The 17,276-nt window shown below is 51.4% G+C and overlaps 1 protein-coding gene across 1 annotated transcript; it reads right to left on the bottom strand.

Annotated features, from left to right (window-relative positions):
• Nucleotides 1-14,370: 14,370 nt before the first annotated feature.
• Nucleotides 14,371-15,878, bottom strand: LOC119113027 (glycine receptor subunit beta-type 4-like). Its single transcript, XM_037237344.1, has 3 exons — nucleotides 15,822-15,878; nucleotides 14,754-14,930; nucleotides 14,371-14,526 (listed from the first exon to the last, which is right to left on the bottom strand). Exons 1-3 carry the CDS (start codon nucleotides 15,876-15,878, stop codon nucleotides 14,371-14,373), a joined length of 390 nt encoding a protein of 129 aa, XP_037093239.1.
• Nucleotides 15,879-17,276: the final 1,398 nt, after the last annotated feature.

The raw sequence follows: 17,276 nt of genomic DNA, 5'->3' as shown, positions 1-17,276 counted from the left end.
TGGGCCGAGAAGAAAGAGGACAAAATTTTTGATATGCGAAGAAGATATGCTGGAGTAGCATGCATGCATGCTTGCCCATTTTCCGGCACGCAAGACCACTGTTACAGGACATGGGATATTTACAGCGCCAGGAAGCCCCTTTAACAGGATAACAAAGGCTATCTCGAGCTTAAAGACCGGGAACAGCAAACTCACCTCCAGGATGCAGTCCAGCAGGGAACCAAATTACACGTCGACACTGGCCCACTATCTAAGGCCGACAGGTGCCTCTTGCGAGTCGACAGAGACGTCTTTATCGGCAAGCAGGGGCCCCTGAATGAACGTTTAGGGGTTCTGCTAGCTTGCAGTAAGCCCACGATTTGTCTGTAAAGGGCCCCTGTCGAATTTCTGAAAGACCCTGACCTTTAATTGCCTGCCAGATGCAGTCCAGTAGGACCCTTTTATAAGTTGGCAAAGAGTTGTTTTGGCCAACAGGGGTTCTTGCGGGAGTCTCTACTTGTCCTGTAAGGATGCTCGTGCCAACCTGATGGATGTCCCTTGCAGATCCACAGGAACATTTTAGACGCAAGCTAAACCGCTAGGAGTAACGTTCAGATGCACTTGCCAGCCTGTTGGTACCCACTGTTCGTGCCGTCACTCGCGCCTGCGCGCCGTCGCCCGCCCTTCGGCCACCGCTCGCCTGCACACCGTCGCTCAGTCTGTCGGCCACCGCTCGCCTGCACACCGTCGCCCGCCTTTCGGCCACCGCTCGCCTGCACACCGTCGCTCGTCTGTCAGCCACCGCCCGCCTGCAGACCGCCGCTCACGGCTCGTCCGTGGCAACTGGCCGCTCGTCCCTCGGCATCCGCTTGTTCATCGGTCCCTGGTTGCTCGCCGGTCGCTGGTCGCTCGCCTGCCGCGCGCCGCTCGCCGCTCGTCTGTCGGTCTCCGTTTGCTCGCCGGTCGCTGTTCGCTCGCCTGCCGGCCGCCGTCCGCCACTCGCTGCTCGCTCGTTGGCCTCCTCTCGGTTGTCAGCCGCTGGCCGCTCGCCTGTCAGCAACCTTGGTAAGGTATGTAATTGTTTGGGCGACCTGCTTCTGTCTGGGTGTGTAGATCGTTTGTATCTACTGGTTCGCGTCCGCGGGCCCATCTCCTGTCCGAGAGCGCATCGTGAGACTGCATGAATTGTGCATTTGAATGTTCTTGCCTATTGCCTTTGTGTTTATCTAAACATGGAGACCCCATAATAGGACTGCATTTTAATCGTTGGCAGTCTTAGCATGTATACGCCTCCCCAGGTAGAGTGGTGGCGCGAGATCTGGCGGTATACAAAGGTACACCTCCAGGTAGGCTGAGTCTGTCGCAGGGCCGTTGTCCTGTCCGCTAAGCCCAGATTCTTCGAGTCCATCCGAGACTGACCTAGACCGTGATGGTCTTTGCTTCTCTCCAGGTCAGTTCATGAGACGCGCGTGGCGCCATGTATTACGAAGAAACAAAGGGAACTAATTAGTTTTGTAAGAAAACAAACTGTTGGTGGACGCCAGCCTTTCTCATATTATCAGCTCTGTGAGCAATACTGCCCCCACCCCTCCCTTCCACTGGGGGAAATCCTGATTTCTCTAACGATGTGGCTCATCTTCCATATCAACCATATTTTTACGCCATAATATGATTATAACCACATGCTCCCCCATTAGCTACGAGGGTCGCTGATCGGACTTTCCCCTCCCCTCCCCCCCACACCTGGACAAAATCCTGGCTGCGCCACTGTCGTAATTCCTTGCTAGAACTAATCATGTGGTACTTCTAATGCTGCGCGAATTATAAGTGGCAAGCGCATGCGTATTGCGCATACAATAATCACCGTCCTGACTTAGACAATGATATGATTATGAGATTGTTAGTTCAGCGTCCTTGGTACAGCTTCAGCAACAATATCTCATGGAGAGGACCGGCACGCTCGAGCCGAGCAGTGCTTGAATAGCTTCCCTGCCGAAGGCTGACGTTTGAACCCTATGGCAGGCCAAGACATCCTCAAAATGTAAATCTATCCGGGCTCCTCCGTCGTGATGAACTCCAGCATTGGACAGAATGGCGCAGGGCTGCACTAATGACGGTTATACTCACATTAAACTCCACAATTAGCGCAGCGAACAATGACAGATGACCCGCTGGCAGCGGGGGACATTTATTTCTGCCGCGGCTCGGGAAATTCTTCTGGGAGTCGCACCGCGGCTGGTGGATTGGGTCAGGCCGGCTCTAACTCCTAACTCCGCTCGAACGTGCAGCTCGTACTGCTCAGCTTTACTAGACGCTGTCCATTGCAGGCGATCGTGCTCGGTTCGGTCATTGACCCCTGCCATCTGCTTGTGAGCGGATCATCGCTGGATTTGGCTTCTCCAGCTGCACAGATCTTATGCTTTTTGTACGACGTTTGGAAGTTCAGCTGCCTCGTGAGATATCCAAGGTTCCTTCGCATGGGCATTTCCCTTGCCTTTTTCGCTATGTACATGCTCGCAGTTCATCGGGGAGCGTTACGAATAGGTCATCAAAATGCGATTTTTTCGAAACATTTCAGATCCCGTTGGATTTCAATTTCAAAGCGCATTGTCAATCTTTCCATCTTATAATGGCTCCGAGAAGACATCTCTATCCAACTGTGCCAGTTGAGGCACCAGTGACGTGCTGTAAGCCAGATGTAAATTGATAACGTGGATTACAAGTCTGTAAATCACGCATGGAAGCGCAGCAATTTTGTGCTCTGCTGCCACTTGCTCCTTCGTTACACCGTTATCAAAATACTCTAAGACGCACGCAGGATCCACGTCATGTTGGCGGCTCGCGATTGTCCGAAGTGTTCAACTCCAAAAGCAATCAGTGCGCCCGTTCGCAGCGAGCGGCGGAAGTGACGGCCATCCGGCGTGGTGACGGCTCGACTCCCCGCCACTGCCGTCCATCGGCGGCGGCGGACGGACGGCAGGCCATCACTGGCCCGGCGGAATGCGACCCCGACGCCGCCGAGCCGACCGAACGTGCCCAATGGGCTGACGGTGCGATGATCGGGCGCGGGAGGTGATCTGTGGCTGGCGGCGCGCCGGCGCCAGCCGCCCGGCCGCCGGCGGTTATTCGGCTCGACTGGGCTGGAGCTCCGCGCGGCCCACCCCGCCGATTGCTTTCTCGAGTATTGGGGGAGTGGAGCGGTATGGCCGGCGAGGCTCGGCCCGCGCCAGGCGCCCGCTCCGTCCATCATGCGGAGCCTCGCCGACCAGCGGTCATCGGCATGCCATTGTGCATGCTTGCCGGGAATGAGCAGCTACCTGCAGAAATATACGCATATGTTTCATCGAGGGATTGTGGCGAGGAATCGGTATCGCGAATGGAACAATTGTGCTGGCTGTAGAACAACCAGACGAGAGCTATAGTCCGAAAGATAATTACATCCAATATACATACGTACTCTGTCAAAAATAGCGTCGATGGTGGCTTTTCACAGCAACGGGTTGGAACATATGACAAATGAGGATAATCGAGCATGGTATGGTCACGTATGGCGTATTCAGCAACTGCTTCCAACATGCCGATGTTTATCGCAGACGGTGCGACCTGTTGCAAGGTCGAAGCTTCAATATATGATACGTAATAGTTATATAGGAAAGATACTGTCATGCCGTGCCCATATCCACCCGCTACACATGGGGCTAGGCCCATATCCACCCGCTACACATGCGGCTAGCCCCACACCAACCCGCTACACATGGGGCTAGGCCCACACCCACCCGCTACACACAGGGCTAGGCGCATACCCACCCGCTACACATGGAGCTAAGCCCATATCCACCCGCTACACATGGGACCAGGCCCACATCCACCCGCTATCTATTCGCGATCATCTGTACTAAACCGTTACCCACCGGTTTGCGCTTTTGTATCAGCGCCAAGTTACAGCAGAGTTTCGAGACAGTTACGCCACAAGTTATTCCTGTGCGATGGCAATTACAGAAGAAGTATGAATGGGGCTGATTACTGCAAAAAGAGGCGCAAGCAATAACATTTTGAACTATTCCTCGAAGTGTGTCCGTCATTTTGTGAGCGCCTTATCCATAGGCCGCACCCATATCCGTAATTTTACCAAAATTGTACACAACCTAACCTGTTGCGCATATCGTATGAGCGGCACTTGGCTTATCGCAGCCATTATGGCTCTAAACCTAACGGGTGTGCTCTCGCGGGGGTTATCAGCGCTTCGCTAGGTAAGGTGAACAGCAGAGGCCAGACCAATGTACGGCCTGCTGGTCATCTTCGTAACCACTCCTAGCTCCGAATAAGTCCCGTTAATCAGTACAACAAAGGTGGCACAATATATCCGTGCTGGTCAGACAGCCGCTCATTCATCGTCCGAGTTTATCGTGCCCAGCCCGATTGCCTTTAACTTGGAGTTTTCTCACTTCGCTGAGTTACAGATCGACAAATGTGGGCGTCGAGCGATCGGTCCATCCAGCTTTATCTTCTGGTGGCCTGCATAAAACATGTCCCTATAATTGAAGGAGGCTGCGCTTGGCACCTAAGAGAGCTTTTTCATTTATATACGCAAATGTAGCACATTTTCTACCGCATTTATATAACAATTTTCCCATGTGCCGTGCGCATGCTCTTAACGTTGTAATGATTCTGCGAAGTTTTGGCTTTGACAAGGAGCTAAGTACGAAGGTATGGCAGCACAACTGTCAAGACATGGCAGCACTAATGATGATGCTCCAAAATACGGCAGTGATGCTTACCAAGTCTTTGCGGCGCTGACAACTAGACACAGCGTTGCAAAAGTGCCCAATGTTCTGTGTTTACAGGAGGTGGAAAGATGCATTCCTAAATAAATTTGCTTGCTTCCGTCTAGGGCGAGGCAGCCTTGGAAGCACTTTTCGCTATCGATTTTTGTTGTCCCGGTCGTTTTCTAATCAACAGTCAGTCAGTTATTCGTTCTCATCGGCCAATGAGTGTTGGTGATCATTGGTTGCGTTTCCACCGGCAGTCGCCTTGATTGCGCCGGTAATGGCGGTCGGCATCGGAAAAGATGGTAATTATGCTAATAGGGAGCAAAAACGATTCCATGCTGTTCTGCGCCGCCCTGCGCTGCGTTCCACTGAGTTGTGGTGCCACTGTTGGCCTTTCCAATAGCAGTGCTGTGTAGGCAGATGCGTCATAAAACACTTTAGAAAAGCCTATTTCATCTTTGTACAATCTGGAAGAAGTGGGCCATGTTTTATGCATTTATATTAAGACATGAGGCCAGGTCAGCAAATGTGAAAAACGTGAGGTCCACCGGCTCTTGAGCTGCTCTACTCCAGACGTAACGTAGTTTAAGCATTTCAGCCTGCCTTAATGTAGCCTACAAATTTTGACCAGGCCAGTTTTGACCCGAAAAATTGTAAAAAGACGTCGGCGTCAGGGGTTCACGCACACGTAGGGCGAGCACAGCTGGACGCCCTCCGAGTGCCATAGTTCCATGTCTACCTCTTGGGAAGGTGGCGACTGCACCGCATTAGTTCGCTGGCCGTTGGAATGATTTACTGGCCGTTAGATTTTTAGATTAGATTAGATTACCGATCGCTGGCCGTTAGATTATTTAGCGCCAGTGTCGGCTTAAGCCAGACAGGGATGTCAGACTGGGAACGGTGCGCGCGACATATGGTCGTACGGTACAATCTGGAGTTATGTCGATACACTAAACAAAATATTGTGTAATGATTCAGAGTGAAACCTCCAACATATGCGCTTGTTGGTTCTTCAGTAATCCCACACCGGCTGGTCACAGCTGAAACAGTGTCGATACACGATATATCGTGCCTATAAGTTAATTCTAGAGCAGACCCGAAGAAATTGCGTTCGTTGGCCATGCCATCCGTATCCTGACGAAGGCCTTTGCGATGTGGACAAATCCAATGAAGTCCATTTAGCGTCCACGACTGTTTGCCTGTCTGCCTTCATGATATTTGCACTGTCACAGGCACCCGAACGAAAGCGGCAGATGGCAAACCAATTTCTTACTTTTAGTGTGGGAAAAACATCGGCATTTTTCATAGTTAGACGGGTATTTGTCCAGTCCGAGAAACCGAGAAGACAAATGGAGGTTTTTAGAAACGGCTTGTCGTGTTCTACCACTGATGTCTGCAAGGAAGTAATTTTTTTGTTTAAGTCGTAAATCATTCTAACGGCCAGCGAACTAATGCGGTGCAGTCGCCACCTTCCCAAGAGGTAGACATGGAACTATGGCACTCGGAGGGTGTCCAGCTGTGCCACATTTCGCAGCCCATTATTCCTTGGTCAGCATGCGCTTGTTGCCACTCGAGTGCTGACAAGAAGTCCTTTGGAGATGTGCGCTCGGTTCTGGAACGACCTGCACCGTTCCTCCGCGCAGAGAAACAGGTCCACTCAGCTGCGGCGGGTCGAGAACAACGGGTAATGATCTCATCCGATCTCATCTCAATCTGTTTTGAGTCCGGTGTGACTGGTGCCCCTCCCCCTCCCGCAGCGCATTAAGAGTACCAGACATCGGCAATAGTGGTCGGTGTGCCCGTTGGAATGCTCAAGCGCATTTCATAAGCAATACAGGTCACAACGAGCGAGGCCGCCAGCCAAGAAGGCCTTGGCTGAATAGCGAGGTAATGCTCAGCATGAATGGCCCGCTTGGCAGGCCTTGCCATCACGCATCCCACCAGGTAAAGGGTCATTACAGCCACTAATCAATAATCATGGGCTATAAGGAACGCCATTGTTAAAGCGTTGTGACGGTAGAGTCTTAAAACGTTTGCACACAAGCCGTTTGATCAGTCGAAATCTCCATAACACATGACCATGTGAACGAACTATGATCTCGCCCATTTCACTATCAGGGAAAAACGAGCATTGTCATCTCTGACACTGTGCGACACGGGTCAAGAGTGAGCGCAGATCTTGAGGACGCAGCGCCCCAGCCATACTTGGTCAACACTGTTGGTGAGTGGAAGGAACGGATAATCGTACTGTCAAAAGTGTGCTTCACGGTGTGCGTCCGGGCACGTGCGCTCGGTCTCAGTGTGTCCGCCCGTTCGCGTTTTCAAGAACTGAGACCAGGTCTTGTTAACCAGAGCCCGGCCGCACGGGGTGCGAGAATATGCCGTCTTCATATCATTAAGCGATGTTCACACTGCTCGACTCTAGGCTCCAGTAATCCACCGTAAAGAGACCAGGTCAATCACTACAAATGTAGGATCTTATCGACTGAAGTGCCAGGCCTGCCCGGACGGTAGGTAAGCATTTCTCATCGACCATTGTCAACCGAACCGCAACGCTTTGGGATGCATACCGGTGTTATACATTAGTGTCACGTATTACTAAAATATTGCCATGCTCATTTCCAGCCTTCTGCTCCGTCTCTGCAATGTCACAAACATATCCTCTGACAGACTTGGATACGTGCGATGAAAATAGGTCCTTTTGAGTCAGCACAACAATATATTATGCATTTCATGCATATATATATATATATATATATATATATATATATATATATATATATATATATATATATGGTTTATAACACCGATAGAAGCAAAATGTTTCAAGGGCTGTCGCTGCAAAATATTTCATTATTCCCGTTAGGAATTTCACTCGTGCTGGTTACGCAACTCGTCACTGCCGAGTTCAAGCTACATGTCTGTTATGTTACCAATAATTAAACTTAACCAGCTTTGCTCAGAACGTTCGTTTGCACAACTGCTCCAACCTGTGGTCTGAATGGTTTGTTTATCCCCGCCTGCAGCCTCTGTTCCGAAATGAAGAGCGGTACTTTTGTTCAAAAACAAGGCGCTCCGCACGCACGCCAGATCGGCGAGCGGCTGCTTGATAACTCTCACGAAAGGCGGACTGCATTGATCGACCGATTGGCATGATTTTCAAACCGCTCTGTTCGCTTAGGCTTTGCTATAATTTCTATAAGACCGCATAACCTATAGAAAGAAGAGAACTGCGCACCCCGCGTCGTGTAAGGTGCGTGGCTGGAATTAATAGGCTTTGGAATATTACTAAAGTAAAATGGTGAGCCGTAATTTGCAAAAGTCACCAACATGTGCGTTACTTTATTATATCACTCAGAAAAAAACAGGAACACATCCCATAATGTCTACAGTTAAGACAGTTCTGTTAGCCTTGTTCCTCGTAAAGTAACAAGGAGAAAGCAGAGAAAGATGCATTGATATTTCGTTACATGTCTTATCGAAACGAAAGTGAGTAGTAAATTTAAAACTGCCTATCGAATCCGCTTCATTTTTCATTTTTTGTTGTACAACAGAATTTCTTTAAAAGCTGTGGTTAACTGTTGAAGGAAAACATGAAAAATCGAGTGGGATCGGCAGACAAATTTGAATTTATTATTCGTATGCGTTTTGATAAAGACAATTTCCGAAATATTGATATATCTGTCTCTCCTTTTTACCTGGCTATTTCATGAAGAAAAAGGCTACCAGCTCTGTCTCACGGCTACTGTATGCAGAATGTTCCTCGCAAGTACACTCACAACTTATGTTAGATAGTGTACGTTAAACTCCTTGTAGTGAGCTTTAATGTTTTGGGCTTAAACATTTCCATTATGGAAGTGCAACTAAGCGATATTCGCTCATCAGTAAGTCTGTGTTTAGACCAAAAATTTTCAGCTGGTTCACTGCAAAAAGAACCATCACGGCAACAAGGAAGACACGAACTGAAACAAAATATTATTTTGTCATTTTGTGCATACTCAACTCATCATCGTTTATTGGCCGGTCAGGGCCAAGTCTCTATAAGGAAGCAGTAGGCATTTGTATGATACCTTACGAACATCAGCCACCGGCTTGGTTAAATGTTAATACATCATTTTACGTAGTAATGCATGCACATGAAATCTTTCCCTCCATCGATGTGACTTTGAAGGGAAACAATACCCATCATAGCCAAAAGCCGCCAAGACACGGGCCATATATCAGCGCATGTTGGCTCTTCACAGGCTAAAGTGAAACACTAACGTGCCTCGAGATGCCAAGGTAGCGCGACATTATCGCTCAATGCATTTCTGAAGAAACTCAAATTGTTTCGAGAAGGTTGTGGTCTCCAAACCAAAGCATAGGCGTCAAGGAATTCAAATCCCGTAATAAATCCAAACGCCAAACGTAAGAGTGTCGGCCGTTGGAAGCTGAGAACCACTGACAACGTGACCATCGAGCACCCACCCCTGCCTCAATCCGTTCCGCGTCCCCGCTCCTGAAAGTCCGCATAAAGCAGCCCATTGTCCCGATTAAGTGACTGGCGGGAAGGCGATCAGCTTCCGAGCGCAGCCAGCGGACGGCCAGAATCCGACCACTTCCACGCCTTTGTGGGTTCGGTGAGATGAGGAAACCTTATCTCACCACTCTTGATCTATGACCCTAAATACCATTTCGTCCCTATAAGCGGTAGGCACCACAATGTGGGTGCCCAAATGATCTGGTTCAAAAGGAAGTTGAGAGCTGTAATAAATCATCAGTGACAACGCGCACAGAGGTTTTCAAGGAAAGTGTCTTCTTGACCTCAAAATTCACAACTGTTATTGAGCGCACTTTATCGCACTGTCGTTTAAGAGCGCAGACCGCGACAGTAGTCATTTCAGGGTTCGGTAGGAAAGGCGCCCCTATTCTTTGTTAAGGAGAACGCAGCGCACGGGCATACACCCCTTTTACGGAGTGCTGACATCGGCATTGACCATGCTAGCATTTAGGGACCGCGGCGCAACCGGCATTGAACCCCGGTCCCCGACGTGGGAGTTGGACGCATTAACCATTCGGCTGCTACGCCCCCGACCGTGGCGTTCTCTGCAAATAGAAAGCATGTGTCACAACTCAGCCTCCCTCCCCTGCTATCTCTGCGTTTTACAGCACCGCTTGGCCTGCAGCGCCAGTAATACTACCGCGCTCTCCACTAACAACCTGCGTGTGAGTTCCGCATTGTGTCCGCGACAAAGCGCGAAGTAGTTTCTCAGGGTCGCTGTGCTACATGATCGTTCTTCTTGAGAACGTTGTTGCGTGGCCAGCGTTGTAGCATTCAGAACGGTACGCAGAGTCACCGGTGATGCATTACAATTGTTGTACCAAGTCGGTAGATTTCAGCTTGGATCGATCTTGCGAAGAGTTTTCATCATGACCAGGATTCTTCTAGTTGGATGTGGTCCTCCAGCTGACGTGCTTTTCTGTTCTTGATAATAATGTCCCGCAGCACTCTCTTATGCTTTAAGGACGTCGAAATGGTGTGAAATAGGAAAAACGCGTGCGGGCTGCCAGGCTTGTTGGTTGTCAACCAATGGTAAGCAGATTTTGGCTATCTGTCTTATAATTTGTCTTTCCAATACAGCGTCGGTGTTATCAATCCTTAGCGAGGATTTCTGCAATTCACTGTGGCTCTCGTCGCATCATCTTCAGGAGCAGTGATTCAACGTCCGATGCATGAAGTCGCGGACAGCGCTATTTTTGTAGCGTCCCGGACACTCGCTACGTCCGCTCGGGCAGTGTCCGGTGTTTGTCGACCTTCCGCGCACTTGACCCAGGAAGTTTTCAGCGGACGCATCCACGTCAACATCTGGAAATGGTATTTTACTGTTGACACTCTCCTCTGAGGTGAACTTCAGCACGGAAGCTTTCTCAAGCTTGCTCTTTGGAAGTTGAAGCTGGCTCTCATCACTTATGTCCACAAAGATGTCATCCACATAACGGCACTGCGTGAATGAATTGCTTGGAGGGCTTTCTCCTCTTTGAAACACATTTAGCTTAGTGCATACAGGTTCGAGAGGGCGACCCTGCTGCCGCTCCGCCTGCTTAGTAAGGCCGAGTGCGCTCATGACATCTGAACGAAGCGCTCTTAGGACCCGCACTCAAATTTCGGACAGTGTTTTCCTTGGGACAAGCGGGGAGCTGACCTGGATGGATCATGGATGAGGGTGTAATCGAGGACGACCTGGATGGCATCGTCGATCAGCACGTTGGTGTAGAGGCTCTGTGCGTTAAGCCAAGCACGCATACCTTTTCTCTCTTGTTGCTGCGTGGCTAGCCGAAACTATTCGTTAGACTTTTGACACATTTTGGAGAAACGTGCGGTGATACAAGAGCGTTGAGAGTCTTAGCCAAAGCGGAGGAAAGTGCAGGCACTTGAGAAATAATTGGCCTGATTGAGTTTTCTGGCTTATGTGCTTTGTTGCTTTGTTAACCTAACCTGGACCAAACTGTTCAGATAAACGTTTGAATATGACTTCCCAATTTCTGCATTGGTAGCACCAACAAGCCCGTTAGTTTGTTCTGCTGGCTGATGGGACTCCTGCTGGTCTCTGGAATTTCCACGCATCTCGTGAAATGTCATAAACCGGTAGAAACCCTTGTGGAATGTCTCAATGTTTCGATCCAGGACTACAAGCACAGGACATGTCGGCATGGCCTATGCCGACATTCCTGCTGTCCTTCAAGCCTCATGCAGATTGTCCTCGGTGTTATTATTGGGCACCTCGTGCTGCCCATGTGCTTTATACTCTCATCTTGCGGCTGCTCTTGCACGTCAGGCTTCACGTTAATCTTGCCTTTTGTGAGGGTCGTGTATCTTCTTATTTCAAACTTCGATTTCACCCGTATTCCTGCTGACATCATTTCGTGTAGTGCTGGCAGTTCAAACCCGATTTATACAAGCCTTTCCGGCTGGGCGTGAGCTAAGAGATGACAAATTCTACAAATGTGTTTCCCTGCTTTTTAGGTTAGCATGTCCGCCACTGAGCGTATAAAGTTTTTGAGCTCTGAATTTACCTTAACGGTGATCGGCACATATGAGACTGATGAGAGCCATTGAAATCCTTTAAACGTTCATGTATTAACTAACTGCGGGCATGCTGTAAACGCCAATAAAGCACATATTCGAGATGCCTCCTCTTTAAATACAAAGTGACCGTTCTCGTGAGGTGCGTTGAGCATTTTATGAAACCATCGATGGCTTTCGGCTGCTGCCGCCGTTTGTGCCGGAGCTGTAGTGAAAAAAATCTAAGGGCAGGAGGGACAAACTCCTCCCGGCAAATGATGAATCATTGCTTCACATACTCAAATCAAGACAGCTGGCGTGTAAGGTCGGCATGCCCATCAGCTCGAACATGACGTGTATCGATTACGGGATCCCACTGCCATCACTGAACGCTCGCTGACTCCGCGTAACTGCCAGGATCTTACAGGGCACTACAAACACTGCGTCTACAGCGCACTGAATGAGTTGAGCATGTTTGGACCAAGCCCCGATTGTGTCAAGAGTACGTGCGTGAGCCGTGTGGTCATAGTCACCTCTCTTAGCGTTAGCCCGCATCAGATGCCACCCGGTTCCGTCCACTAGGCGCCACCCATTGTAACCTGCTGAGTGGCAGGATTCAGGAAAAGAATAGCGCTAACACGAGAGTACTGTTTATTATTTCATCTAGATGTCCCAATACCGAAACATAGCTAACTCCCAGTGCGCGCCACAGATCGAAATTTCTCAAAACGACACAAAGAAGCATTCTTCGTCTACGGCGCTGAAAATGCGCAATGATCCGAACGCAAAAAGCAAACACATGCGTTGGTAATGTAAAACATAGGTAACCGTGGGAGGAACTATATACAACTAAATACCTTTACAAGCTAGGTATAGCCTACAGTTGGTATGAACTCTGGAAGATAGGATCGCCGTGTGCATATCGGAAATGTTTCACAAGGTAATACCGACTTACGCATGCGACTACAAAACTTATAGGACATACCAAGCCGGCGCAATCAATCCGTCCTGAACCCATTCCGTTAGTTGTCGCATTCCACGCTCCCGGCATCACGCGTCACACACAGGTGTGACGTCACACCTTTGACAATATCGTACAGCAATGACAAGTTGAGTTCGGTTAGTCACAACATCGCTGCAGCGTCCGTTAGACCACGGTAACGGCACGCGTCCCATCACACGCCCCCGGGACCGGCAGCGCCACAGCCCATCGAGTTCGCAAACCTGTCTCGTCCACCCGTCTTGTCACACGCACGTCGCCTTCCGTACCATCGGCCTTCTTTTGACTGGACCCGTCCCTCCCAAGTCCCCCCAGCCACCGCCGTCGACCCATCACCTCACACAGACCGACCGCGGCGGCACGCTTGAATGCCACTATCCTGCACCGGACGCCGGCACGTGTACTCACTCGCACGCGGCCACCGCCCTGCGGTCGACGTCGCCGTCCGGCGGCTCGCGGCAGCCCTAGTACCAACCACACTTTACTCGGTCGGGCGCCCTCGCAGCTGCGTCGTTCGGACGTGCCAGAGCGCGCGGCGACGTCCGCCGGGACACGGCGAGTAGGGCCATCAGACGGCCGGCGCGAGATCCCGCGGGCCGGCGGCGACTCCGCGCCGATTGGACGCCCCGGCGGCGGCCGGTGCCGGCGCCGGGCGCGCGCAAGGTCACGCGGGTCGACGGCTCGCCGCGCGGCCGACGACGATCTTCTCACGACCCGGCTGGACTCTGCGACGCTGCGGGTGGGTAAGGGCGCGTGCCGTCTCGCACTGGTGGTCTGTTGAGCTGCTCTGGCCAAGGCGGACCCGGACACCGCCAACAAACTCTGGGACGCTCTGAAAGGAATCGTGACTGTTATATTACCGTGTCGTATTGAAGCACACGTTACTAACATCCAAACATGTAATTCTGTATGGATATCCTGTAGTCGCGAGTCGTCCATGTATTTTGGACGGCAGCCATGGAAAAAATCGACGTTATGCAAAGCAAGTTTTTGCGCGGGGCAATGCACATGCGGGAAATAATCTGATCAGGCCAGGCAATTTGGCCGATGGATGGACAGGAACAATTTATTCTCCTGGTGATTCCCTCTGCCACACATCAATGACGCGTACCTCCCTGTCCTTCGATGGTGTCCGGCACAGCTTCGGGCCGCGCGGCTCTCAGGAAGACTCCCGCCTCGGCAGCCTGATTCTGCGCCGCACCTTGATATATACCTACGGGTGAGACGGTGGGCCGCGGCCTCATTCATCACAGCGTGACGGGCCGGCCGCGCCGACCCGGCTCCCAGCAACAGCTTCCGGGGCCTCCCAACCGGCCGCCCTTGAGCGCTTGAGCAACAGCTTGTTACCTGGCACATCTCCAAATCCGCAGGCGTCTTTCACACCGCGTAAAAATATACATGCGACTGCGCCGGCACCCATGTCCGAGTCACTCAGCGAGGTCGACAGCGCGCACCCCACGGGCCGGACGTATCGACCCCGCTCAACAGCGCCGCCGCAACAGGCGACGGTGCCCGCACCAGCGCTGCGGCCCGCCGTCCGCACGCGGCCGCCGCCCGCGGCCGGGCACAGGCGCGCCGGCTCATAGCATGTAGTAAGGCCAGTACGCGACGTTGAAGCACAGGAAGCCGATCGGGAAGATGATCCGGGAGATCTCGTCGATCTTCTGCGCCTGCTTCTTGGATTCCGTCTTCTGGAGTTCGTGGAAGAGCAGGTGCGGGTGGTGCTTCGTCTTGCTCTGGAAGCGGGTCGTCCACGTGAGAGGGAGGCGTGCGGTCAGCGTGGCATATGGATGCATGCCGCATTCCGACACTGGGCGAACTGCTGGCCAAATGACATGCGAATGCCGCGGGCGATTGACGTCGACCTTGGACATTTTTGTAACCCACGCTGACGGCAGGTGCCGCACAGCAGCTATCCGCAGCAGATGTGGTGCAATGCGCGCCTCCGCTCGCGGTCACTGACCTTGACATTGGTCCAGTTGTTCTCGTCGTGCAGGTCTTGGTGCTCGTGCTCCCTGGAGATGGCGTTCTGGAACTCCTGAAGCGTCGGGCGCTTCCTCCAGAGATAGTTGACCAGGGTGAACTCAAGCAGAGCAGCGAAAATGAAGCCCGTGCACACACCCATCCATATGTCTATGGCCTGCGGACGCAATTATTCACACTCAACATGACAAAATCGTAAAGGAGCAGAAAAAAGAACACCAAGAAAATGCCCCGTTTCCTTCTGTTTGCATGCATACCAGACAACACCGATGACAAAATAGTTGCATCGAAATGCGAAATCTGTGCTGATGGATGCACACCATATAACTCTGTTTCCTTCCCTTTTCATGCATAGCAGCCAACATCGATGACAAAATGGTTTGATCTAAACGCAAAATCCGCGCTGATGGATGCAAACCACATAGCAGTCATCGGAGCCGCGTCGGAAGTGGTTTACTCGTTTCTTTCCTATCATGTCCAGGCCTGATATGTGGCCCATGTATACTGGCAATTTGATCAAGGCCTGCTGCCTGACACACGATGTGTGCTGCTGCCAGTTCCAGGACCGGCTCAATACGGCAGATTTTATCATGATCAGCGTCTCACCACCGGCTGTCTCGCATGCTGTCGCGCCATTCCTCGTCTCTGCACTTATACGGCCGACTCAGCACTAACACGTGAGTGTTGTGACGATGGTAGTGAACCAGTATCACCACATCGGCCGCCGATGTTCGAGACCATCCCCACTGCACTACACCCTGGCACTATGAACACCGCAAAATCAAACCGCATCGCTTGGCTGGCTGAGCTTATTTCTGTGTGGAGAGTGCAAGTGCGGAGTGATCAAAGTAGGTGTCTATTCAACACTAGCGGTGTCACACAGGACTACTCTGCTGCCTGCAGCTGCCTTCTTTTAGGAAAACCTGTTCCATTCATGTGGATCAATTTAGACCATGCTGACCGGTCAGAAACAGTGCTTAAACCGTTGGTAGTTTTCATTTGGGACATCTAGGTACATGGACTGACATCCATACATTCGTAGCGTTACCTTCAAGTCATCAAACGGCTGACTCCAGGGTACACAGATGCTTTCAAAAAATGTCATCACGCCTGGAGGTCGACTTTTTCGCCGTCCTCACCCATCATGCGTCGTAACAGTAATTCACCAGCCGCTGAACTCTTCATTCGGTCGCAATGGGAATAGCCTCGTTAGCCCAGGCCTCAGGAACTCTTGACGTTGCAACGGCTGCTTGAAAGAAGCATTACAACAGCCGTGCCCGGCCTCCGCATCTTGCCAGCATTCGCTAACCATTCATCCGTTGATTTTTTTTGTCGGCACCATGTTTGTTTTACCATCATGTAGCTGGCCGAGAGGGAGGGTTCGGCGCCACTTCCCCGCGATGCATGTGATGCCGCACCGTTTCACTTGGAAACACAACGCACGGCACACCACAACAAAAACATCACCGGCACTCCAATGCTACAATTACGCTGATGAATTCCCTCTCCACTTCCAATCTCCCAAATCCACCTTCTCACCAGCAAGTCTGGCGACGCGGGCAGACATAGGATCGTTTCCCTCCCAAGCCGGATCCAGCCGACTCACCCTGTCGTCATATAGCTGCCTCTGTCTAGCCCGTTAGACGTGTCTGGAACTGACCGAGCATTGGGCCTCGTCTTTCCGCCCCACGTGAGCGCGCCGACACGGGGGTTACATGGCTGCCTCTGTCTGGCCCGTCAGACGTGTCTGGAACTGACCGGGCATTGGGCCTCGTCTTCCACGCCACATACCCCGCACCGACAAGGACTCAGGATGGCTTTTGTCTCTACGGGGCTGCCCGACTGCAGAGTAAATATTCAGTGGAAGATGCTAACATAATTAGTTAAGGCGTCATCATGAGGAAGCAAAGGGCCATCTCCGGTGCCCTGGCTCTTATGGTGCCCTGACTCTCACGACGAGAAGACTCGCCGTAGGAAATACACACCCGGAAACCTAACCCACGCGGCTTGTTTTTGCGGTGGTTGTGCTGCGGCATGATCAAAACGGGTCTAATTTGGGCATCGACAATCGGGCAAATGCTATACTGAATCGTCGCCGATGTCGAAAGAGTGCCCTTCTTGACATGACGACAGTCGATGCCACCACCACCAGATCCATGACACCACACCACCATCCTCGCATATCCATGTCGACCTAGCGTACCGGCGCGTGCAATGGCGTGCTGTCGATTGACGTGTTGGCAGGGCTCTTAACAGATGAAGTTCGTGCGGCCAACGGTCGACAAACAGTCGTTTGGTGGGGATAGTAAACGTGTTTGTGTCGCCGTTTTTCGACATCAAACGGAGTTTAACCACGCCCCGATATACCACGCAAACATTTGTTTCACTTAGTGCGTTGCTATCGCCGTACGAAACGAGCGACAAGCTCCATTTATCAAAAAGTGAGCCGTGTTCTAGCCACCGCACCGTACGGAACGCAGCTCCGCTACTTGTTGGGGGGGGG

Source organism: Pollicipes pollicipes, unplaced genomic scaffold (assembly GCF_011947565.3).
Source record: "Pollicipes pollicipes isolate AB1234 unplaced genomic scaffold, Ppol_2.1 Scaffold_7261;HRSCAF=8764_pilon_pilon_pilon, whole genome shotgun sequence".
Taxonomy (NCBI): domain Eukaryota; kingdom Metazoa; phylum Arthropoda; class Thecostraca; order Pollicipedomorpha; family Pollicipedidae; genus Pollicipes; species Pollicipes pollicipes.
Note: the sequence above shows the minus strand (reverse complement) of the source record. Positions and strands in the feature narration are given on the sequence as shown.